Source organism: Carassius auratus, chromosome 8, assembly GCF_003368295.1.
Source record: "Carassius auratus strain Wakin chromosome 8, ASM336829v1, whole genome shotgun sequence".
In the NCBI taxonomy this organism is placed as follows: Eukaryota; Metazoa; Chordata; class Actinopteri; order Cypriniformes; family Cyprinidae; genus Carassius; species Carassius auratus.
The window spans coordinates 30,527,276-30,552,646 of NC_039250.1; the positions used below are offsets into that span (position 1 = coordinate 30,527,276).

At 39.9% G+C, this 25,371-nt stretch overlaps 1 protein-coding gene across 7 annotated transcripts in view; it reads left to right on the forward strand.

The window, feature by feature from the left end:
* LOC113107899 (serine/threonine-protein kinase WNK2) overlaps positions 1 to 25,371 on the forward strand; it is a 69,572-nt gene that overhangs the window by 4,581 nt on the left and 39,620 nt on the right. For 6 of the 7 annotated variants that reach the window (XR_003292723.1, XM_026270727.1, XM_026270726.1 and 3 more), the window contains exons 3-16: positions 9,214 to 9,386; positions 10,118 to 10,338; positions 11,061 to 11,218; positions 13,438 to 13,526; positions 13,623 to 13,842; positions 15,877 to 16,114; positions 17,346 to 17,452; positions 17,915 to 18,511; positions 20,180 to 20,785; positions 21,410 to 21,817; positions 22,734 to 22,943; positions 23,731 to 23,940; positions 24,177 to 24,293; positions 24,389 to 24,559. Coding sequence is in view for 6 of the 7 variants with exons in the window: in XM_026270727.1 (XP_026126512.1) it covers positions 9,214 to 9,386; positions 10,118 to 10,338; positions 11,061 to 11,218; positions 13,438 to 13,526; positions 13,623 to 13,842; positions 15,877 to 16,114; positions 17,346 to 17,452; positions 17,915 to 18,511; positions 20,180 to 20,785; positions 21,410 to 21,817; positions 22,734 to 22,943; positions 23,731 to 23,940; positions 24,177 to 24,293; positions 24,389 to 24,559 (3,525 nt within the window). In the remaining variant the exon portion in view is untranslated. The remainder of the gene's footprint in view (positions 1 to 9,213; positions 9,387 to 10,117; positions 10,339 to 11,060; positions 11,219 to 13,437; positions 13,527 to 13,622; positions 13,843 to 15,876; positions 16,115 to 17,345; positions 17,453 to 17,914; positions 18,512 to 20,179; positions 20,786 to 21,409; positions 21,818 to 22,733; positions 22,944 to 23,730; positions 23,941 to 24,176; positions 24,294 to 24,388; positions 24,560 to 25,371) is intronic. The other variant, XM_026270732.1, reaches the window with a different exon arrangement.

Here is a 25,371-nt window from a genome sequence, read left to right on the forward strand (position 1 = left end):
AGCTTAAAGCGTTTCCTTGGTTACCGCTGTAAACAAAGCAGCGCTGCACTTATGAACTTTAATCTGGATTATACAGAGACCAGATGAACAGAATAAATATCATCTAAACTTTTCTAAAGACTCGAGAACAGAAGATGGGAGACATTAAAATTTGGCAGTCTGAATGGAGCCAGACCTGTATTGGAGCTTTTCCCAGCGGTGGTAAATACGTAAATTAATACAAGCCAATTAATGATTTTTCTTTTGCCATTTACATTTTTTTTTTTTAATATACTTTTTTTCTTATTGGCCATTTGTCCATCTTTTCACAAAACTGAATCACATCATCTTCGAGGCATGCTGACAAAATAAAATGGAGTTCATGCTGATTAATCAAACTGTTGAAAAACACGTGAATGAAATGGACATGAGGCTATATCTCTGCAATGATTTAGCGTATTAAAACTAAACTTGGTGTGTGCTATGATTACCACGGCCTGAGGGTACCTGCTCAGTTTCAGCACAGCACATTAGTTTTAATGTCATTTCAGAAATGCTGATCTTTTTGATTAGTTTTCCTGTTGTCATGAGACTGGTCTTTATAGATTCCATGGATCAGACAGAGAACATCCCATAACAACACCCCTTAGCTGTTATAAAGTCACTGTAAACCACAGCTTATTGCTTAGGTCAGAGATCTATTATTTCTGCATGCTGATTAACTTTCCAACTTTGTGTTAATTTTTAGATAGCGTTTGGATATTTACAATGACAGGGAGTGTTTAAAACAGGCCTTGGAGCAGATTTGACATCAACATCATTATTATCATTATTATCCATTACTGAAACACAAAGCTGATGAAATGCCTGTGATGGACAGATCCTTCGGTCACACCAGTATTTGTGAGCTGATAACAGAAGCTCATTACTGTCCGGTTCATCATATCTCTGGAAGTGAACCCGCAGCGTCAGCGTGTGTTGACCTCTGACCTCAGCGTTCACTGGGCTGATTGTTCTGATGTGTGGAGTGGGGTCAGTGGGTCAGTCAGGACCTGGTCAGACTCTATTCAGGGCCGGAGTAAAGCGCTGAGCTCAGTAGTGCACGGAAAGCCACCGAGTTCATGACACAGAAAGACCATCTAAACTCACTGCTGGGGACTAACTAGTTACATGTGACAGAATTACGTCATTTAATTACTAAATTCATGTCTTCATGAATCTTTAGACGTTTAAAGTTTATATTATTTTATTTTCAGAGTGCTGTTAGAAATTGTTAAAGGTTATAGAAGGTATGACCTTAATGTAAAGGTTTTGTAATTTTATACATTATCAAATACAGTGTCCTCTATTAATGTCTGACACGGGACAGTGCAATATGAAAGCTATGATGAAAAATATCTGAATAACGCTGCTTGTATCTATTGAATTGTTTTTAAAGACGCTGTGAAATTGGCCTGTGGTGCACACTGTGAAAATGAACACCATTTTAATCATAAAACTCTAAACTTGCTACAGCAAAATCCTGGTAATTGCTTAACCGTAAGTTTCCATATTTTATAGGGTGAAAAGCTGTACTAGGTAAATTATAGAAAATGATAATTACATTTCACATAAAAGAGCAAGTCGTCTTATTTTCAGTGAAATCTGTAAATCCCACAGCTCACACTTTTTTTTTTAAATAACTGCTTACTCTTAGTTTTTCCTTTAACATGTATGGACATTAGGATTTTATGTTGTTAAATTTATATTTATAGCATTATTTTAGTGTTCTGTATTTGTGAAGCACATTTTGTACATTAGTATTTACATTATCATTTAGTAATTTAAGTTTAAAATTGCACGGTTAATATGCATCGGGTGAATATTCATTTCATGCTGACATTAAAATCTTCTCTGAAAAAAACAACAACAACACAGTTTTAGAAAGAAAGCAGGTGACCTGCCCCTTTAAGAGCATCTGCCATTGACAGATCATCCACCTGAAGCCTGTTCACTTTAGTGATATTCAGCCCTTCACTGCATCCAAGTTCAGTACTTCCTGTCTGAAATAATAAGAGAGGAAACTGCTGTTTGATGGGGTCTTTATTGTGCATTCGGGTTTGATCAATGTACTGGGCAGAGTACTATCCTTTAATCTGCTTTTTTTTATCTACTGAGTGTCATTCTGTCAGTCCTGACTAAACACAGGCGTCTCACTGTGTGTGTGAGTGCAGTCATTTATTCATGAAGTGTGAACACACACACTCATGCAGTTTTTGTGATATGGTTTGGGGAATGGAAACATGCAGATTTCCTCAGTGTGCGCTCAACTGTGAGTATGACTGCACATATTATAGCTCTATCAATAAACGCTAATAGAGCTGTGCAGGGCTAGAACAGAAGTGTATTGATTAATTCCTTTAGACCTGTCTGTCTGAAATCACTGAATCATTAGACTAGGGAACAGCAGGATGGGAGACTGTTGATGCTTTTATTTGTGCTCCTACACTCATTTTAAAATGAAATAAATAAAGCTTCCCAAAGAAACGGCATATTCTGTGAACTGTTTGTCAGTGTGTATAGTATGAGAGAAGCAGTGGGTAAAGGATATTCATTCATTTGATCCCTGAGTCATACAGATGTGCTGGTGTTTTCATAAAGAGAGACCCAAGCTATGTCTGTTTCATGGGCTTCGTAAATTGACTTGGCTAGTTGTTGTTTTTCAAAAAAATCTAGAAATACATTAGACACTGAGAAATGCACATGCTGCACCAGGTCACTTTATACCTCTAATGCTCACCCAGGCTGCAGTTAATTAATGACAGATATAGTAATACTGAGAAAATATTAAAACATATTTATATAATTTTCTGTTTTAAAATGTGAGGATCATGTGACGCTGAAGACTGTAATGATGCTGAAAATTCAGCTTTGATCACAGCAAATAATTGTACAATATTCTGACACAGAAAGCAGTATAACACTTTATATTAGGGTATTAATGTATTTTTAAATGTAATGTGAATACAATGTAGTTAAAAACAAAGACACAGAGAGTTAAAATTCTAATATTTCACTGTTTCTGTTTTTACTGATTATTGATCAAATAAATGCAGCCCTTTTTCATCAACATTAATTCCAAACCTTATACTGGAAGTGTGCTCTGAAACCTTCATTAGCAGAGCTGCACTGTGAGCATGAGGTGATGCAGATGGAGCAGAGGTGGAGCATGAAGCAACCGCTGCATAATGCATGAGACAGACTGCTGGAGCTGCAGAAGCCTCTCCCTATGCACAAGTACATTTCCTTGTGCACATTCATCAGGCCTAAAAATGACACTTATGCTTTCAGATGTACTCTGGTTTGAAGTTGGCATTAAAGGGGTCATCAGATGCTATATGCACTGAAATGTGTGTTGGCAGCGTGTGTACATAACCACCCTATAATGATAAAAATCCACCTAGTGTTTTATTTTTATTTTTTTAATATCGTTAAATCCATTTCCCCTTTCTCAAATAGAGCCAATCTCAGATGCCTGTCTGTGTGATGTCCCAAAAACAGGCCCCTCCCACGATTCTTTAATTGACCGTAGTGTTTCAGCACAGACTGGTGTTTTACCTGAGCTCCGTCCCTGAGTGACTTTCATCAGTCCTCAAGTGTTTCAGCGCTGGAGCAGATGTGGACAAGAATGACTCCTAAGAGATTGTTTTCGGAAGTTGGATGTAATAATGAACAAAGCAGTCATCATTTACTCCTAACATCTGAGCCGCTGAAGTCACAGTAGATTACTGTAGTTTCTGAAGGGAACATGCCCTCAATCTACATAAATGTGTCTATGTTTCCTTGAATCGTTCAGGATCCAGATCCACCTACAGAAGTGAGTGTAAGGTGTTTTAATGAATCTTTGCAAATTGCTTATATAATGTGCTAATTAGCAAGTTTCACAATGAATGCGGCTAAAATTAAATCGTCTCTCCTTTTTGGCTGAGATAAAAATATTATTATCTGGAATCTGAGGAAGCAAAAAAAATCTAAATAGAGAAAATTGCCTTTAAAGTTGACATATTGTCACGTTTATGTTTACATCTAGTTCCTGTCCTTATTTGGTCCTTCCAGTTCCTTTCCCCAATGTTAGTAATCACCTGTTCCTTGTTACTAGTTATCCTTATCACCTCTCTGCCCTTCGTTATCCAAGAGGGTCTGGCTGCAGACTTGCACTTGCACTCTCAGACACTTGCACTTCCGTTAGTGACGTCACTTGCAGTCTTCATTTTTTATTTTATTGATTTTTTTTTTGTACGCTTTGTTTGAATTTCCCAGCATTTTATAACAGTAGCCAGGTGGCGAAGACAAGAAAAAAATAAACTAAATTACAATGTCACTTGCAATTGCTACTTGCACTCTCCGCTACCTGCGACACTTGCAATCGACACAAATCTTGCTTGTTGCCAATGGAGACAAGAAGCTGTGGTGGTGAATAAACGCAACACGCAAAGTTTCTCTTTAAGCATTTTTCCATATAGAATAAACTGTATACAACTCGTTTATATCACTGTCTTTGTCCATTAAGCTACATTATGTGTTTTATTTATAATGATGTTCTATAGGAGGAAAACGTTTAATGTACAATTTAACGCACTGCGTTCTGTATTCGTCTGCCTGCCTATTCGGAGCTGATCCTTTTAAAATCACATAATGCATTTCATAATGCACGTTCATATTTGCTGGTCTGTATATACTTTGAGTCAACAACAAGACATATAGGCTATGCCTGCTGAATTGTCTTTATCATCTTAGTCTGTTATTAGGCCACATTAAGCGTTCACATTGTGTTCATAGCCATTTGCTTGCCTTATTGTACATTAAATAATAACTATATATCGAATTTGGTCTTTTAATTGAACTTAACGTATCCTAATACATTATGCCATATTAGGTGTTTGTTTTTTTCTACAGGAGGAAAACGCTTAACGAAAAACTTTGTGTATAGTAGTAGGCCTACTAATTTATTTTATTCATTTAATCAATCACCACCACAGCGTCTTGTCTCCATTGGCAACATGCACGATTTATGTTGATTGCAAGTGACGTCACAGGTAGCAGGGAGTGCAAGTAGCGATTGCAAGTGACATTGCAATTTAGTTTATTTTTTCTTGTCTTCACCACCTGGCTACTGTTGTAAAATGTTGAAAGATTCAAACAAAAAGTTATCAATAAATAGAAATAATAATAATAATAATAAAGACTGCAAGTGACGTCGCTAGCGGAAGTACAAGTGTCTGGGAGTGCAAGTCTGAGAGTGCAAGTGCAAGTCTGCAGCCAGACCCTTCTCTCGTTATCTGCCCTATTTGAATTCTAACCCGTTCTGTTCTCCCTGTATGGAATTGTTTATATTCACTCCTTGCTACGTGTTTACCTGTTTCCTTGGACATTTTTAAAGACTTAAAGTTTGCATTTGACTCTGCGTCTCCTCGCTCCTCACAGTACCATAAACTGTGACATAATTCCAGATGAAGACAGTAAGCGGTGGCCACAATTTTCATCTCGTACTTTGAGGGGAATCTAAGTTGGAGAAGCTGGATGGTGCTAGTACCTAGGCTCGCTCCAGTATCAGCTCCAGCCCCAAGCTCACTCCATTGTCGGCTCCAGCCCCAAAGCTCCCTCAAGTGTCTACTCTAGTGTCAGCTCCAGTGTCTGCTCCAGCCCCAAAGCTCACTCCAATATCAGCTCCGGCCCCAAAGCTCGCTCCAGTGTCTGCTCCAGCCCCAAAGCTCACTCCAATATCAGCTCCGGCCCCAAAGCTCACTCCAATGTCGGCTCTAGCCCCATAGCTCCCTTCAGTGTCCACTCCAGCCCCAGAACCAGTGAGGGCTAATGTCCCTGTGTTTAGCCCAAGGAGTGCTCCAGTCCCTAAATCCCCTTCAGAGCACCCTCTCATTATAATTTTACCGGCGCTTAATGCTTAATGGTTTAAACTTCAAAAGTTTAAACCAAAGGTGCCATAATTTTGATTTCACAAGCAACAACGGAGTATCAGTTCTAATGCCATGGTGAAAATTTTAGCAAAACATGCTAACTGTTCTATCTAGGGATGTCAAATTTCGATTATTTCCATGATCGATCGTCGTTTAAATTAACGATCAATTAATCGATTAATCGTTAACCATAATACTGCAAAATGCGTCTATTGCAGGCACGCAGTCAGCGGTATGACAGGATGTGCAAAAGCCACACACACACACAAAACGCTTTCTCACTTGAATTAAAGAGGTTTTAGTCTGAATAAAATGCTAGTAGCAGGATTATAAAATGAATAGATGCGATTATGATCATTTGATAAAATGAAGAGAGCGCGCCATACTTTTGAGGTCATTTTACTTTGTTGACAGTTTCCAATCCCGCACGGAGAACGCTGAACGCGCCTCTTTAAATGGTTTTGTGGTGCTCGTTGTTGTATTTTAAAGCACAATTGCAATGTTTTCAACTGACATTACTGTATAAAATTATCCGAAATGTGGAGCGCGTGTGACTGCGCTGCACATTAAGTGAACTACATCGGCGCTGCTGCACCAAAACACAGTTGCTCACATTAATTTGATCCTGCTGGACTCTGTGCTAGAAAATGTCAGATTTTTAAAAATCCGGCATACAGCGCATTAGATCGTGACAGTGCATGCGTGCAGACGAGGATGAGCGAGCGGGGCTTTGGCTAGATTTATTTGGAGGTTATTGCTCATGTCTCATTCGGCACAAATCGAAATGTTTCCATATTCGCAATGTATTTGAATGTTAAACTATTATTTATAATGTAAACTAGGCTTGTACTTAACACGCATTCGCATATAGACGGAAAAGATGATCCTCTTCATATGAGCAAAAACGTCCTTGGCATAACAGCAGAGTGGACCGGTATACTACGGTCTATTTAAACTGACCAGTGTAACCTTTTAATGTTTAGTTGACATTTTATTTGATAATGAACAGACTGCGATGTAAGTTTGAATCGCTAGAATATACGTGTGCAGCAGGCTCCGGCGCGATCGAAACAGCTGAGACATTAAAAAATATATATATATTTTCCGCAAAAGTGTTTACTTTCATTTGTGCACACTCACAATAAAAACAGAAGATTTGTGCTCTTGTAAAATAAAGCAAACAAACAGAATGCGTTGTCATCCTTTTTTTTTTTTTTTTTTTTTTTTTTTGTGAACTTATGTCGCGCCCACACTTCTGTTTTAAATCCGTTAATCTTAATTAGCCTATTTAAGTCGGATATATTTCGCATAGCCTATTTAAAAAAAAAAAAAAAAAAAAAACATGAAAACAAATTGTTATTTTTATGTTGGGCCTATTACTTAGTAGGCTATAAATTTTCCTTAAAGCATCCCATTTTGTCCCAGGGCTTAGAACCTGTGCCCTAGTCAGGTCCATGCAGAAACTTGTGAACGATGCTCGGCGTCACCGTTTAGTGACAGCAGTGAATGCTCCAGGAATGTGTCGGTCACAGCGCCTATTAATCGCCGTTTTGAATCCAGCAATTATTTATTTAGAAATTATAAGATCTGATTATGACAAGTGTGGTATAAAAGCTTTGTTTATTAGAGGAATAATAGGTTAACTGGAAAATGTTAGATCGCGACCATGCTTTTGGACCCAATAGTCTTCATTTACGCGGCTTTGTTCTGGTTTGCCGGTTGGTCACGAATTTCCACAAATTCAGTATATTTAGGCATCGTTTCTTTTCCTAAATCTTCATAGTCTAACCCTCTAATTTCCCAGGTTTATTTTATTATCTTTCGCTTTTAATAACTGTTTTCGCATCTCTTACTGTGGTAAACATGGGAAGGGAAATTAAAGATTTCATGAATTAAGAATTCGTTCGATTTATTAATTTGTTCCCTTATTTCACTTAAATCATGGGTTATTTAGGGAACAAAATTAATGAAACATGGACAATTGCCACATTAATAATTCGTAGGAATGAATTAACAAGTTGTAGGAATGAATAGACTATCTGTCCTGTCACTGTGTCCCGCAGCCCTGCAAAGCGCACGATATAAAACAGTTATCTGATGAAATGATTAGTAACTACATTTCTATTGCATTTAATGTTGAAGAACTTTTATGTTGTTTCTATTTTAATGTACTTTAAAGTTTAAATCACATTAAAAGCTTAATTTGTACATTGTGAATGAATGATGATGCTTTTATATATCGTCACCGTCACTCACAGCCGCTCGCACGTGTTGAGTGCGCATGAGCCGCACGCAGCCCAACATTGAATCGGTTAACCGAACCATCGATAGCCTTAATCAATTGCATCTCTTATCGACAATTAATCGATCATCGATTAATCGTTGACATCCCTAGTTCTATCTTTAGCTTCACAGACGAGCACAGAACACTATTTAGAGTCCCAGCCTCAGATGAGACAACAGAGCAGTGGATTTATTGATTTATTTACTGTATATTCCTGCTACCACACAGATCTAAATATGTGATTTATTTCCCAGCAGTTTACCTTCACAGACATAACAAACAGTTTTTGCAACTTGTGTGTTTTTAACATAAACTTTAATGTTCTCATGTGAATAAATGGTGCAGCTCTAATCTAGAAAAGGGGGCGGGAAGAAGCAGCTCATTTGTATTTAAAGAAGCAAAATAGGCATTTTCAAAATGTTATAATAAATGATCTGTGGAGTATTTTGAGCTGAAACTTCAAAGACACATTCTGGGTACACCAGAGATTCATATTGCATATTGTAAAATAGTATGTCTCCTTTAAAGTTGTCCAAATGAAGTTCTTAGCAATGCATATTACTAATCAAAAAATATGTTTTTATATATTTACGGTAGAAAATTTGCTAAATATCTTAATGGAACATGATCTTTACCAAATATCTTAATGATTTTTGACATAAAAGAGTAATGTATCATTTTGACCCATACAATGTATTGTTGTCTATTTCTACAAATATACCAGTGATACTGATGACTGCTTCTGTGCTGCAGGATGGTACATCTCTCTCTCTCTCTCTCTCTCTCTCTCTCGCTTGAAGAAAAGAGAGACTCAATATAGAAGACATTTCTTAATTAATTTTCTCACAAGGTCTTTCTGTCTGTTCCTGATTTATTAGCTGTGAATAGTATCAAGCCTAAAGTGGTGCTGAAGAAAGGATTTTCCAGTGGTTTGATGCGAGTTCTCCTTCCTCAGTGTGTCAGATGAACTGTTTTCATTGGTTGTGTGTGTTCCAGGACCGCAAGCTGACGAAGGTGGAGAGGCAACGCTTTAAAGAGGAGGCTGAGATGTTGAAGGGTCTCCAGCATCCAAACATCGTGCGCTTCTATGACTTCTGGGAGTCTCCGCTGAAGGGGAAGAAGTGCATTGTGCTGGTGACGGAGCTCATGACGTCAGGCACGCTCAAAACGTGAGGGGCTCTCTGCTGGACGTCTCAGGCGAACTTTAGAGTCACAGTCTGAGCTGCACTCAGTGTGTCAGGAAACAGAAGTTCAGAGTTCACTGCCTTTCATGTAATCATGATCGGCAGATGTAGTTTGCAGTCAAGCTCAGGTGTTTATGAAACAAAAACTATGAAATAGAAGCTTATTAATGGTCAAGCCTCACTCAACTCACAACTTACAAGTTGTTTCTATCTTAAAGGAAGTGATGTCAACTTTATTATCATGTAATGATTTCTGATTTATAAGCATCCAGTGGTCAAAATAACACAGTGAGTAATAATTTGAGGGACAAATTAAAAACCTTTATTTTAATTGTTAAATTTAATAACTGAAAAAATACATTGCAGAGAATTATTACTTCTATACTCATTGTGGAAGAAAAAGAGAAACTTGAAATCAATCAAAATCAAATTGACAGATTTTGGTGATGTCAAATGCTTTAGAAAATGTTTTTTTTATTTTACCTTGTAACATTGTTGATTTCAGATAAGGTTGTTGATAAAACATAATGTTCATCATCTCAGGACAATCCGATCATGATCTTTTATCAGATATGACACTTCATATAAAGTGGGTTTTCTGAAGTCTTTGAGAGGGAGAGTTCTGGAGTTCACTGTCTCACACACACACACACACACACGACATGTTTGCAGTTGAACTTTATGCGAAATCCCAGTCATGTATTTGTTTTCTCCAGGTATCTGAAGCGCTTCAAGGTGATGAAACCCAAGGTGTTGCGCAGCTGGTGTCGTCAGATCCTCAAAGGCCTGCACTTCCTGCACACACGCACTCCTCCCATCATCCACCGGGACCTGAAGTGTGACAACATCTTCATCACGGGGCCCACGGGCAGTGTGAAGATCGGGGACCTGGGTCTGGCCACGCTCAAGAGAGCCTCCTTCGCCAAGAGTGTGATCGGTGAGACCAGTAATAACAGACACTGCCAGTCAAGGCTTTCCAACAGAATGATCTTTAATGTTTTTAAAGAAGTCTCTTCTGCTCACCCAGCCTCCATTTGATCCAAAATACAGCAAAAGTAAATATTGCATGAAATACTTTTAGTGTTTAATATAACCTTCATTAGAAAACTGAAACATTCCTCCAGTCTTCAGTGTCACATGATCTTCAGAAATCAGAATAATATGCTGATTTGCTCCTCAAGAAACATTTCTGATTATTATTATTATTTAAATAATGGAGTCATTTTATTTCAAGATTCTTTGGAAAAAATTTTTTTATAGAAATTAATACTTTTATTTAGGAAGTATGCTTTAAATTGATCAAAAATTGATGATAAAGACATTTATAATGTTGCAAAATATTTCTATTTCAGATAAATGCTGTTCTTCTGAACTTTCTATTCATCAAAGACACCTGAAAAAAATCTATTTAGCTGTTTTCAACATAATAATGTTTATTTGTGAGCAGCAAATCAGATATTAGAATGATTTCTGAAGATCGTGTGACTGGAGTAATGATGTAAAAATTCAGCTTTGAAGTCACAGGAATACATTTTCAGTGTATTCCAATAGAAACCCGTTATTTGAGTGTTTTGTGGTTGTGATCTCAGACGTGAGCTGTAGCTGTGGTGTAGATGTAGTGGGTCTGAGGATCTTTGCCTGCTGTGGTCATATCCTCAGGTACGCCGGAGTTCATGGCTCCAGAGATGTACGAGGAGCACTACGATGAGTCTGTGGACGTCTATGCGTTTGGCATGTGCATGCTGGAGATGGCCACGTCTGAATATCCATATTCAGAGTGCCAGAACGCCGCTCAGATCTATCGCAAGGTCACCAGCGTAAGTCACACCACACGTGTGCCCTCTCTAGTCTTCTAACTGCAGTGATCGTTTCATTCCAGGAAGACTGCTGTGATTGTGTGACTGATGTGATCTTTGAGACTCATGTTATCACCAAGCGCCAACCTCCCACTCTCTCTCGTGAAGCCGTGGCCACTGTTACGTTACAGTCCTCCTCAGCATGTTTCTGCATGTTCATAAAGCACAAACAAGGAAATGCACAGCATAAAAAGTCTTATTATTCCCTGAATTTCAATCTTTGCATGGAAAAAACTCACATTCAGCTCTGACTTCAGTCTGATATGAAACATATCACATCATTTCACCCCAAGTAAAATCATGTCATGATAATCTTTTTTGTTTCATTTTTCTCTTTCTTTAATAATAAAGGAATAGGAATATTGTCTAAAAATGCAAATGACAAATTAAGGGGGTGATGTGTATTTCAGTCCTTTTTGACAGAGCAGTATGGAGCAGACGTCACAGTCAGCTGTGTGTTCAGTGTGTGCAGAAAAACACATATCTTTCCATAAAATTTATGGAATAAGAAAAAATATATATATATTTGTGCATTTGGATGTCAGAATCAGAGTGAAGATCATTTTTATAGAATAATGTGGTCAACAATGCAATTTGAAGCTAAACAGACATTTAAATGGACAGACTGGATGAAAACTGCTTAGATTACTTTTAAATCATAAATCTGATTTAACAATAGGTCTCTGTCGTAATATTCATATATGCAGTTCATTGGGGACATATTGTATTATCCCTACAGTTACAGCCCGAAATACGATTTAAACCTATTACTACTAATAATAATAAACTTTATTTTATAAAGCGCCGAACACAAAATAATCAATACAGTAAAAAACAATACAAAATTAACAAGCAAATGCAAGTTTAAAAAATGTCTTAAGTTGTTATTTTAACTTAAGTGTAGATTTAGAAGCTCTGGCTAAAAGAGCATTACAGTGGTCCAACCGTGAGACTATTTATCAGCATTTCCACAACTGTGAATTTTAACAGGACGTAATCTTGCAATATTTCTGAGGTGGAAAAAAGGTTTTAACAGTTCTCTGAACAAAAGAATCAAAAGACATAGTTGCATCAAAGATACCTCCAAGGTCGAAGGCAGAGCGATCTCAAAAGTTGGCCTAAAGGTGACAAATAAATGTTAAAAAGCAAAGGACCTAAAACAGACCCCTGAGGGACACCAGTTAAGACAAAGCTAATCTCAGACCTATAGCCACCCATAGAAACAAAGAGGGAGCAGTCAGTAAAATAAGACCCCAACCACCTTAATGCAGTCCCTTACTCAAGATGAGTAAGTAATAGACGGTGATCCACAGTATCAAACGCAGCTCTTAGATCATGAAGAATAAGGATAGATGTTGCACCAGAGTCAACAGCCATCAACAGATCATTGGTGACTTTGACCAAGGCCGTCTCAGAACTGTGAACGTACGAAAACCTGACTGAAGAGGTTCAAAGAGATTAACTGAGAGATGGTTACACAAATGAGAAGCAACAGTACGCTCAAGTAATTTAGCCAAAAACGGGCGATTTAAAATAGTATGAACGTTATTGAAGTCATCCAGGCCATTTGCATTACTATTAACATTTTACATAACGTACCTATTTTATCTCTCGCATATGCAAGTTTATATCTCCTAATACAGATTCAGCTCTAGAGATGTCACGATACCAAATTTCAAGTAGTCTGTACAGATACCACTGAAAGAACATTATACTCAATACCACAGGAATAAATCGCAATAATACTAGAGAATTAACTCTTTTATGTAAAATTACCAAAACACAACATTAGTGGCACTTGGCCTTCACACACCACCTATACTCTGAATGCAAGGATTAGTTCACTGACATTCCTGCAGGCCGAAAACATCTTTTAAAATCATTTACATAATTATTTAAACCAGTTATGTTAGCCAAAAATGTTAATAAGGATAATCTGTGGACGGATACACTTATGGTATTGAAGAAAAACAAGTAGCGGCTGGATTTTGAAATGTTTACATTGACTTGGTAGTGTAGTGTGGGTTCTAGTGACCCCATTGAGCTCCCGGACCCTTTCACTGGAGAGAAAGATTAATAACAACATCAGTCTTATAGTCTTATAGTCTGCAATTGAGCAAAATGTGCTGGTCCTCCACCGTTACTGCTGCTTAATCTCTCTCTCTCTCTCTCTCTCTCAGGGGGTGAAGCCTGCCAGTTATAACAAAGTGATGGATCCCGAGGTCAAAGAGATCATTGGCGAGTGTATTTGTCAGAAAAAAGAGGATCGGTGAGTAAAGCGCAGTAGTATGAATTTGTTGTTCAGGATTTCCACCATCACCATTTGTGACCTGTGCTGGCAAAATGAGTGCCGCTCTTCCCACAGTTACTCCATCAAGGACCTGCTGAATCACGCCTTCTTCGCGGAGGACACCGGTGTGAGGGTGGAGCTGGCGGAGGAGGACGACGGCTTGAAGACGTGCATCGCGCTCAAGCTGTGGGTGGAGGACCCCCGCCGGCTGAAGGGCAAGTACAGGGACGCAGGAGCCATCGAGTTCAGCTTCGACCTGGAGAAGGAGGTCCCTGAGGCCGTGGCACAGGAGATGGTGCGTGTGTCCGCTTCTGAGCTTCTCCAAGCTGTGTCTGCTAAAAGAGCAAAGAGAGGAGAGCTGGTTCACACATATCTGAGATTATGTCAGCGCAGGGTAGAGTTAGTTCTGTTACAGGTCTGATCCTGTTTTATTAGTATGACCTTTTCTCAAATAACGTGTCTTACCTTGGCTGTTTTCTCTGTTTGTCTGCCAGTTGTTGTTATATAATCTACAGAGAAATACTGGTCTGTAACTTATAAAGCCACTCCGAATCACCACATCCTTTAAAATACTCAAAAATGCCAACATTTATGTCCAAATGCACAGTTTTACAGGAATACATGAAACAACTGAAGCAAATAAAACTCAACTCGACAATGCTCTCTGGTTCAATAGGAATAAAGTCATAAATCTGAGTCATCTTTTATTTAATATGTATTTCCCAGGGCACATTATACAATGTACATTTAAGCCATTACGTTAATGATGCAAAAGAGAGCAAGCACAAAACACAATAGTACATTAATAATAATATTAGCAGAAAAAAATAATAATAATTGATGTGGGGAGTCATAATGCTGTCTGAGTTGTAAAAGCCTCTGATTCTTGAGCTCAGGCCACTGTTGCCAGCTGCAGTCCTGAAGCCAGGAGCACAGAAGTGTGAACAGGACTGATCGTGTCTGTCAGAGTAGTGCTTATAACAGGCTCTTCATGTCAGGACGGTTCAGTTTAAAAAGATCCTTACAAGTGAAGTAAACCCGATTTAACTGCGGTTTGTGAACACCACAGAAAAGCTTTTTAATGGAATAATCTCCTGGCCAACATTGAATTATTCTGATATAATACACCATTAACAAACGCCTCATAACCTCTGACCGTGAGGACGTCTTTCATCTCATTCGGCCGCTGCGCTCCAGGCCTGTGTTTTCAGTCACACTTGCTGAACCCTCACTTTCTCAGGAACTCTGGATCACCTGCTTCAGCTCTTACCAAACAGGTTTTGAGGTTTAAATACAGGACACACAGGCAGTCAAAGCCGCTTGAGCGCATTATATATATATATTCAAACATGCACTTAAGCAGAGTGTGTGACCTCCTGGACCCGGTTCGGATTGGAAAATCCTTTTGCTGTAATCACATGTTATGTAATCGCAGTATTGTAATGTGTGGGAACGTTTGCTGAAGGGAAAGCTGCTGTTTATACTGATAGCTGCAAACATGACAGAGGTTCCCTCGTTTCACCCGCTTCATTCACCACACAGATATTGATCTCTCCACTGTGCCTTTCTACAATAAACCCTCTCATGGATGACTCTTTTTTTTAAATGACAGTTGAGTAAATCTCCTCCAAAAATTGTCTGTATTTCTTTATTTATTTTTTTTATCCTTTTTGTATTATTTTATTTTAATGCATAATGTTGTGCAGTGAGAATTGACAGAATTTAATATTTTATATACTGTATACTATTTATATATATATATATCTATATATATATAGATATATATATATATATATATATATTTTTTTTTTTTTCATATTTTCACAGGTTTATTTAACTTATTCCTAAATTAGAGACAGCAACAATTGTTCTTGGTCTCATTAGTCACATTGTATAGCGATGCATCTTTTCTAACATATTTGCAGCTGTAAAAAAACTATTTATTGAAATGTAATTATTAGTACTTATTCTAAACTTTTATTATTTAGAGCATTTTATTGTTTACCATCATGATTTTTACCATTGCATCATAATGCATTGTTGAATCAAATCATAATGAGGTGAATTGTATCACATTGCATCGGTAGCTGCTTCCCATGTATCTTTGATTTATTACATCGAGATGCATGTCTCATCAGCCTCAGTTATGGAGATGCACATCACTGTTCTGTATGTGTGAGCGTTGTGTGTAGTTTAATCTTTCCTCCACACACAGTTCTCCTTTAATTCTGTGATCTGTGTTCCTCTGTTCCTAAAATAGCGCCGTGGCTTCTTTCTCTCTGCTCTAAAAGCACGTGTTCACACCAGCCCCCTCTCATCCCTCCATCAGGTGGAGTCTGGTTTCTTCCATGAGAGCGATGCAAAGATAGTGGGCAAGTCTCTCCGTGACCGAGTGGCTCTGATCAAGTGGCGCAGGGAGAGGACGGTGCCGAGGGCCTCACAGGGTGTGCCGGGCGATTTGGGGCCCGTCCTCTGTGAGCCGCCCGTTCTGCCGGAGCCAGAAGAGCCGGAGGTGGATCAGCATGTTCTGGTGTGTCCGCTCAGTGCCAGGACCACATCCACCACCTGTGAGCCTGCGGGTTTGGGAACCTTTGGGGTTAGATGCAGTTCTAACCAGGTTAAAAAAGTACACTTCCACTTAAAGTGCTCTAATCATTTAATGTACTAAAAATTATTCTTTAATACTTCTCAAGATCAAATAAGTGTACTCAACTGTGCTATTTTGAGACACTTTGAATATAAACTAAAATGTACCTTTTTTAAAAATACAATCTTTGTATAAAAAAAAAGTAATGCACAATTGAGCTAGTGTATGAAAGATGGGTTCAAGTGTACTACAGGTGGTAAATAAATGCATTTATTTTTTTTTTATATAGAGATGGTATGTTTAAAGCTGTATTGTTTAAAGCGGTATTCTCATCACTACATAACATTACGGTTGAGTCACTGATGGCTCATGTATTATTCTGCTGATGTCTTTCATTATTTCCTGGACCTTGACACTGCTATTTACTGACAGTCTATGGGACACAAGTCTCAAGTCACAAGACTCCTGGTTTTTATCTAAAATAACTTAAATGGTGTTCTGAAGACGAACAAAGATTTTACGTGTTGGAACGACATGGGGATATGTGATTATTGACTTTCATTTAAAAAAGGTTAATATCAGCGGCATCTTCGCCGATACAATATATCAGCGACAGGCTCATATCAGCCGATAATATCGGCAAAAAGATATATCGGTCGAGCTCTAATTAAAAGTGCATTTTAGTTCATATTCATGGTGTCCCAACATAGCACAGTTGAGTACACTTAGTTGATCTTAAGTTTATCTTCTTTTTTTTTGTAAATTAAGTAAAAAATGTGTGCGTCAAGATAGAGCACTTTAAATACATTATGGACGTGTACTTATTTTTAACATGGATCTAGAGAGTATCTTCAATGTGAGGATGTTTACCAAAGAAAGTAAGACATGTTATAATGAAATGCTTATAATGCTTAATGCTTATTATAATTGAGCAGCAAATCAGTATATTATTCTGATTTCTGAAGATCATGTGACACTGAAGACTGGAGGAATGATGCTGAAAATACAGAAATACATTACACTTTAACACAGATTCACACAGAAAACAGATGATTTAAATTGTAATATTTCACTGTTTTTACTTAGTTTAATCTCCGGTCATTGTGTTACTATGTAAACTAGGGATGAATGACATTGATTCTGTCGTAATGGTCAGAATACTCCGGTGTTTTGGTTGTGTTGTGTCAGGAATCTACTCTCTGTGTCTCTAGCTGACAGTGGCATCGGTTCAACCGTGTACTCGGACTCCTACAGCAGCGGTCTGCACAGTGTCATATACCAGCCTTTACAGGAGTCTGTCTTCACAGCGGCGCAGGAGGTCTGTATCACTCCCATTCACTGTCACTGGTGCACAGCAGAAACCACCGTGATCTGTGACGTTTGCATTGCCCTGTTAGAGTGAGGAGTTTGTGTACACATGCATGCTTCTACTTGCATAGCTTTTATATGTAGACCATCATTTTATCACAGTGACACAATGTTTGCAGCCCTGTAACTGGACCGTGTTTTCACCTTGTCATTATTATTTTTCTTATGTAGCATGCATGATAACATAGTCTGTGATTCATTCCCTGTTGTCTGTTGGTCTGTGTTATTAGCGGTGCTTATACTATGTGCCCCAGACATGAATAATTCCTCAAATCAGCTCACCTCGAGATATGTACACATCTTTTCACACAGTTTGTTGTGTCCTTTATTTGATGTGTGTTATTTGCTCTGTGCTAGAGACCCTTGTTTGTCATTTAATCATAATAGTTCAGAGAAGTGGCTTTTCTTCCAGGGTGCACATCATGAAAGCTCTTCTGTAAATGAGTTAATCCGTGTCCTGCTCCGACCCACAAGTCCTGCCTCCATTCAAATACCACGAGACCAATCAGAGAGGACAGAAGATGGATTGGGAAGTTCTCACTCTGGAAATCTGCTGCGTGCTCCTTCAGTTGTAACGACTCGCCGCTATAGCGACACATCAGTGGGGCCGTCCTCTGAGACAAAGGGGGAGGAGTCTGTCTCCACGGCAAGGCAGGGGCGTCGGCTTTCTTTAAACCCTGCCTCTCACCAGCCACCGTCCCCGTGTCAGGCCTGCTTATCCTTATTTCTGCTTGGGACATGTGCAGATAGAAGACATTCGCCCTATTCTTTATTTCCTCTTCCTCGCGTCCCTGATGTCCGCAGAGGCTCCTTCAGTGAGACCTCTGACCTCTCCCAGCTTAACAAATCTCTGGAGAGCATCACGGGCCACAGACATCAGCCCGAGGGAGGGCAGTACCGGCCTGTCCGCAGCTACAGCGATGAGGGGCAGACCCTGGAGCCTCACGAAGCACTGACCTCCCGTCGCAGAGCCAGTTACTGTGCTGGCGAGCGCTCTCTGGCTGAAGCGGTAGGTGGAGGACACGGTGTCGCCTTGCCCCTTTAGAGGACAGCTCTGGTTTCCTCCAGCCTTTGCAGTGGTTCTGCTGTTGCTTCCGGGTGCCTGTAGGACTTCTAATCAGTCTAATATGCTCAGATGCTTTCTTCTCCTTTGCACTTCCTCTCGGCCGCTGTAACCGTACTTACCTATCCTGCAGGTGTGGCCGTTCTCTTACAGAGGAGATCCCAACCCCCCAATACCTACCCAATAACCACGCTTATGATGTGCCTGATGTCATGCTGCTAACCTTCTTTATGAATCATTTGTTTTTATTCACTTAACCTGGTTGTGTGTGATCTGTATGCCTGCTATTACTCATTGTAGCAGCTGTTGACGTGTGCTGTTTTATTTAACAATCCAACATACTAAAGAATGGGCCAGATTTACCAACAGTTTGTGGCAACACAAACCATCTTTTGGCTTTCAGAAACTACTAAAGACCTGCAGCTGAAAACTTTATGAAAAGCCGTGGACAAAGCTATTTTGTGGCCGATCTTATTGCATTTAATGCATTTGTTGTAGGTGTTTCCCTTTCAGACACAAAAGGAGCAGAGTATTCATTTAGTTGGATTTAGTACGTTTCCAGTTTAATGTATTTATAAAGCGCATTTAAAACAACCTTGGTTGACCAAAGAGCTGTACAGAATTGTGTTGGTCCATCACCCATAGACATTCACAGGACATTGAAAGCACAAGAATACAAATAGGTTTTTAAAAGACTTTTAAACTCCGACACTGTGACAATTTTCTGATAATGGCAAGTTATCTGTTAAGTTGGGTCCAACTACTGCAATAGCTCTGTCACCCCTGCTTTGCAGTCTAGATCTGGGTACCCGAAGAAGATGACTGGTCAGTGTAATCTGAGTAATCTAACTGCATTTAGCTCCAAAAGAGAGACAGTCCTATAGACCCCACATGTTAAAATGCCCAACTTTACAGCAGAATTTTTTACAGCCTGGTACAGTGCTTTTACAAGTGGTTTTGGTCTGGATAATTAGGTGTGTGGCCACTTGAGTGACAGGTGGATTGCTGCTGCTGTCACCACTGGTAAGCTTTGTGGGTGTGTTTTCAGCAACCAGCTCCACCCACTTCTTTCACCAATTTCAAAGGCCGGCTCCTCCCACTTTGGCCTTCCAAATTGCTCTTCAGAAACCTGCGGTGATGTCATGGGGACTACGTCCATGTTTTATACAGTCTATGGATATGACACACCATATTTCCTAAATATAGGACCAAAACAGTAACAGTGCCAAAGTTGAACCCTGAGGGACACCACATGTAACATGTAGTAAGGTTTGCACTAGTCAGTTTACAGGTATTTGCACCATTACTTAACACCCCAAAAAAGCATGCTTCATTTTGAGCCTGTGGTGTGAGTGGATTACCTGCACCTACTTATCAACCCTACGTTAGTTTGCACTGCTCTTGGTAGATTGCATTGGCCATTATCTAGATGAGTTGTGTTCTCTCATGTGTGCATTGTCAGAAGATCAGAACAGCAGAACTTTCCATTCCCATTGGTACTCTTGTGGGATTGTGGTCTAACGTGAATTTGCCCTGTTCAGTAAATCTGGCCTATAATGTGATTTATGGAATAGAAGTGTATTGGTTCTCATTAGTTTGTTTCCTCCTCTGCAGTCTTCTGTTCTGAGAGTCCACAGCCAGGTCGCAGCTGCTGCAGCTCAACACATGCAGCCGTTCCCTTCTGTCTCCTCAGAGACCCCCGCGCTGGCCGCCGGACAGAATCTGTCTGGTCCCCTGCCGCTGGTGCTTCTGCAGGGTGTCTCGACCGCACCGCAAACCATGAATCCACAGCAGCTGGCACCTACAGGTCAGACTGCAGAGCTGAACACACAGGCCTACATGCTCCAAACTGCAGCATCACATCAGCCAGTCTCTGTGCCGCAGAGTGGCATGGGTCCGAGTTACCATCCTGCCGGGGCAGAGCTAGCAAATGCACAGACCTTTCCACCCATGCAGCTCACTGCGGTCGCAGCTGCACACAGTCTCCCATCTAAAACAGAAGCAGCGCTGCCTGCAGATCAGAGTTTTCAGAGCGGAGCCTCCAGCATGCAGCATATCGTGCCAGCATCTGCACAGACTCGACAAACACCTGTGTTACAACATCTGCAGCAACTCACTGCCACTGCCACAACAGATGGGCAACTCCGAGACATCTCAAACATGCAGCAAACTGCTCCTGTGCAGCTGAGCCACACAGGACCGGCACCACCTGTCCCACAGGTATGCTTGTTTTTCATCCTTTTTACATGGACCCTCCTAGCACTATGATTTCCACTGGAGTGAACTTTGTGCTTTGTAACATTGCAGATCTTTTTCAAGCACAAACAGCAGTATAACACACTAAAAGTAAATGTATATGTTAAAAAGCATAGGACTCCTTAAAGCCCGGCATACATTGCACGATTTTCGTCAGTCCACATGAAAGATTGGCATCATGATACAATCATTTTCTGAGAAGTTGTCATGCTTTTGAGAACAAAACACAACAGAGATTGATTTTATTAATTATTTTTAAAGCATTAAATGTACTCTCATTAAAATAATACGTTCTTTGTTCAAAACTAAAATAATTTGTTCATAATCTCCACACAGGAGAGACTTGGTCAACAAATAGAAGAACAAATATCATAAAAACATATATCGGCATCAACTATTGGACAAAGTGATTTGACAAATATCAGCATATCGACAAAAATCTAATCTGGTGCATCCCTGGTGATTTGTGTAGTTTTGTGTAAACAGTCCAATGTACAAAGTGGCCATTTTAAACCTGCGTTAAGCTCTTCTGTTCTTGAGGGTGGTTATTCTTCCCATGCTACAATGCACTTTTGTCTCCTCCTCCAGTTTCCTTCCATTAACTCAGCTCTTCCTCTTCCTGGATGTGAGCCGTACCCCGCCTGCCTTCCCTCTGTGCAGTCCTCCCTCAGTCTGCCTGTCCCGACACAGCCCGACATCTCCCCAGTGTCATGCTCACAGATGGAGATCTCTGCACTAACCCAGTACCCCCACCTGTCCTCCAGCTCTCCTATACCCACACAATGTCCTGCTCCACCCTGTGCTGCTCCAGTGTTCACGCCTCCAGTTCCCACGATTCACCAGTACCAGCAGCCCGCCATAAACACTATGGCCACTCTCTCCCAACATTCCCACAGTCAGGCCACGCCCACAGTGCACCAAAGTCTCCACCCCTCTCCAAACCCCGCCTCTATGTGTGTCGGAGTCCCTCCCACTACACAAGCTCCGCCCACTCAGGTAGGGCATGTCAGTGTCTTAAAGTGATAGTTTGCTCTAAAATTAGAATGTTGAATGCTTGCTCACAATCACAGTCACAATGGTTTTCAGAGGAAACATTAACCCCATACTAATTCGGTAGTGATGTCCTGCTCAGGTGTTTTTGTGCCTCCGATCTGAGTCATTGAATACTGAGTATCTGCTAATGGTCCTGATCCGATGCTTGCAAAAGTGTTTGGTGCACAATTCAAGTACATTAAAGTTGTTCAAATCAATCAAATTTATACAGAGTTGCGCAGACAGTAAAATTAATATATGTATGTACATATAATAAGATGCACATACTCTATGCACCCACTATATAAAGACTTTGGAAGATGTAAACGTTACAGTTTTAACCATTGGAAATAGATTGTGTCATCACAATTATGAATACAGGACTGAGGATATAAACATCTTGTATTTTATATGTACAATAAACAGAATAATTACAACAAAAGATTAGGAAGCATGATGTGTCAGAATGCCAGTCTATCAGTCAAATTCAAGACAAGATGCAGCTCATAGCAATGAGAGATGGTTACAAAATTGTGCATCAAATACACTGGGAAGGGAAGCTCAAACGTGTGTAATGCACTAGAACAGACATCACTGCAGCTTGTGTGTTGCCCACACATTTCTTCTTATTTTGGTTTTGTTGGTGGCTGAGCGTCTCAAACCCTCCTAAAGGTGCACGCTGCCACCTACTGTATGACACTGGAGTGACAGCCGATGCTTGATCGGATCGGGACATCCCTGTAATTCAGTATTAATATTCAAATTAAAATTTTAAGAATGTTTACCCAGATGTCGTAGTTTTTATTATAAATTTGAAATTGAATTGAAATTGAATAAGTCTTACCTATTCATGCATTTAAATAAATCTTACATTTTTCAGGGAGTCTTGACCAGTCATTCCCAGACGGTCCACGTGGACCAGAACTCGTCCAGTAGCTCCGATCACGTCAGTGTTTCTCAGATGATGACGCACCTGACGAGCTCCAGTGTCCCGCAGTCAGGAGCCGGCCCCAGCCTGAGCAGTGTGACCCCAGCGCTGCAGCACGGCACCAGCGGATCTGGAGCAGCTCCCACTGAAGTCTGCTCCGAGGTGAAGCCCTTCTTCACATGAGCCCATTATACAGCGACCACCTCCAAACACCTTTACTGATGTGGACAGTCTTTACACTGGACAGTGAAGGAAGTATTATTGCTGTTTATGACCATGTGATCACGAGTGGGGTGTTTTCACATTTCATGTTCAGAATCAGAATTGGCTTTAATCACCAAGTGTGTGCAAACACACAAATCATTTGTGTTATTTTAGGAGCTCATACATACACATGACATGAGAACAGAAAGAACATTTAAATAAGAAAAACATAATAACAATGCGTCATGAATGGAACAGAAGATTACCATACAGATATGTGCATTATGTAAATAAAAATATACATATGAAGAGTTCAGATGCAAAAGCCTCAAAGTCAAGTCTGAAATGTTGTTCTAAAATGAGGTTCCTATGTTTATGTTCAGTTATTTTACTTTAATGGATTGAAAGGTTGAAAAGGACCTATTCATTACCATTAAAGTGAAATTACTGAACCTACACAGGCGTCTGAGAAAAATGCTAATTTTAGAAGAAAATTACAGACAGCACTTTGAGGCTTTTGCATCTGAACTCTTGGGGTGCATCTGAATATTTACATAATATTTGAGTGAGAGAGATAAACCAGGTGAGCATTCTCTTAACTAGAGGAACCTGAAACCCTCAGATTACTCTCGGCCAAGACTTTATAATATGTAAATATGCAGAAATAATCCTTGCATATTTACATATTTTGATATTGGAGTCGTGTGCCATTGCTGTTAAACTCGTGGTCTTCTGTGCACTTTAGGCTCATGTTCCTGATAAACAGACAGCAGCAGTTGGGTCCACGTATGACAGTATAAACTCCGATGCCACGTCCGGTAAAGAGATGAGCGATGGGAACGAGGGCTCCGGCAGAGCTCGCAGTGAGTCACGAGTGAGAAAACCCAACCGCAAAACGTCCCGCACGCGCTCCCGCCAAGACAAGATCAACAGACCCAAACTCACCATGATCAAAGTGAGTCCCAGAAGAAGAGGAGTGTCCAGACACGATGTTTAGATGCTAGCTGTCCAAAACCAAGTGATCGGTGAAGCTTCTGATTGTTTGAGTGCTTCACTGGACACGAGTGCCGGTTTGGACATCATTAATATAATTAGGAACGTTTCTGTTGGTGTTGACACGGTTCTTTCAGAGGCATAAAGGGTTTCTTTTCTTTCTTTTCCTGTTGTTATATTCTCTGGGACTGTGTTAAGGTGTGTAACACCGGAGACAAGATGGTGGAGTGTCAGCTGGAGACCCATAACCATAAGATGGTGACGTTTAAGTTTGACCTGGATGGAGATGCTCCAGAGGAGATTGCCACATATATGGTGAGATCTTCACCTCTACTTTCTCTCAACTCGCAGAGGTTGTTCTGGAGAGATGAGTGGGCTCAAAGTGCTGGTTCTTGCTGATGTTCCTCCAGGTTGAGAATGAGTTTATTCTGTTGCTGGAGAGGGAGATGTTCATCGAGCAGCTGAAAGAGATCATGGATAAAGCGGAGGAAATTCTGAACGAGGACGCTGAGGGTGAGAAGGCCTCCGTCCAGACCTCCCTGCTCCGTCAGACGCCGGTCACAGCAGACTCCGGCCCGCAGGTCAGCCCCACTGATCGCTTAATACACACGCTTTAGATGTTATCATGTTCTTGAGGATGGACACACAGCAGACATGGGAGCTGAAGTCACACCTTGAGCCATAGTGCATGATTGCAGAAAATAACAGGGCTTTCGATCTCGATTCATTATCAATTAATGTGTATATATACTGTTAATATACTTTTTTTTAGCTCCATTTTAAATTCAATATTTGCTTGCATTCATTGTGTGAAATTATGTGCGTATCATAAAAAAAAGGATTTAAGTTAACTTTTTTAATTTCTCGTTTAATCATGTCTAAATATTTATTCAAATGAAGAACTTAAAAATAAGTGTGAAGGTTGTAGAAGTATTTGGTAGTTGAGAGAGATCCCATCTTTCCCGCGAGTGGGCGTGGTTTCAGTGCAGACACTAAATGTTATTTACTAATGTTATTTATTCAAATTTGGCTGGGTTGTTAACACATTTTTCCGTGGCGTGACAAACTCAGAATACATTTAGAGTGCACTTTTTGTTATTGGCCTATGAAAGGTAAATATTTTGGCTTTGGGAGTCCTCAAAAACAGGTTGACATGCATGCAAAAAACACTTTCATTTTTTATAATATGCATTTATTTTTACCTTAATTTCTCAACGACTCCCAAACAACTCCCCCAAAAAATACATTTTTCCAAACTCTGGAAAGCATTTTGCAGCCATGAAACGCTTGGGATCCGTTTTAAAAATGACTTGTTTCAATGATTCAGAGTCAACTCCTTTCTTCTGAGAACGTTGTCTCAAAATATATTCGCTGATTGTATTGATTCTCATTT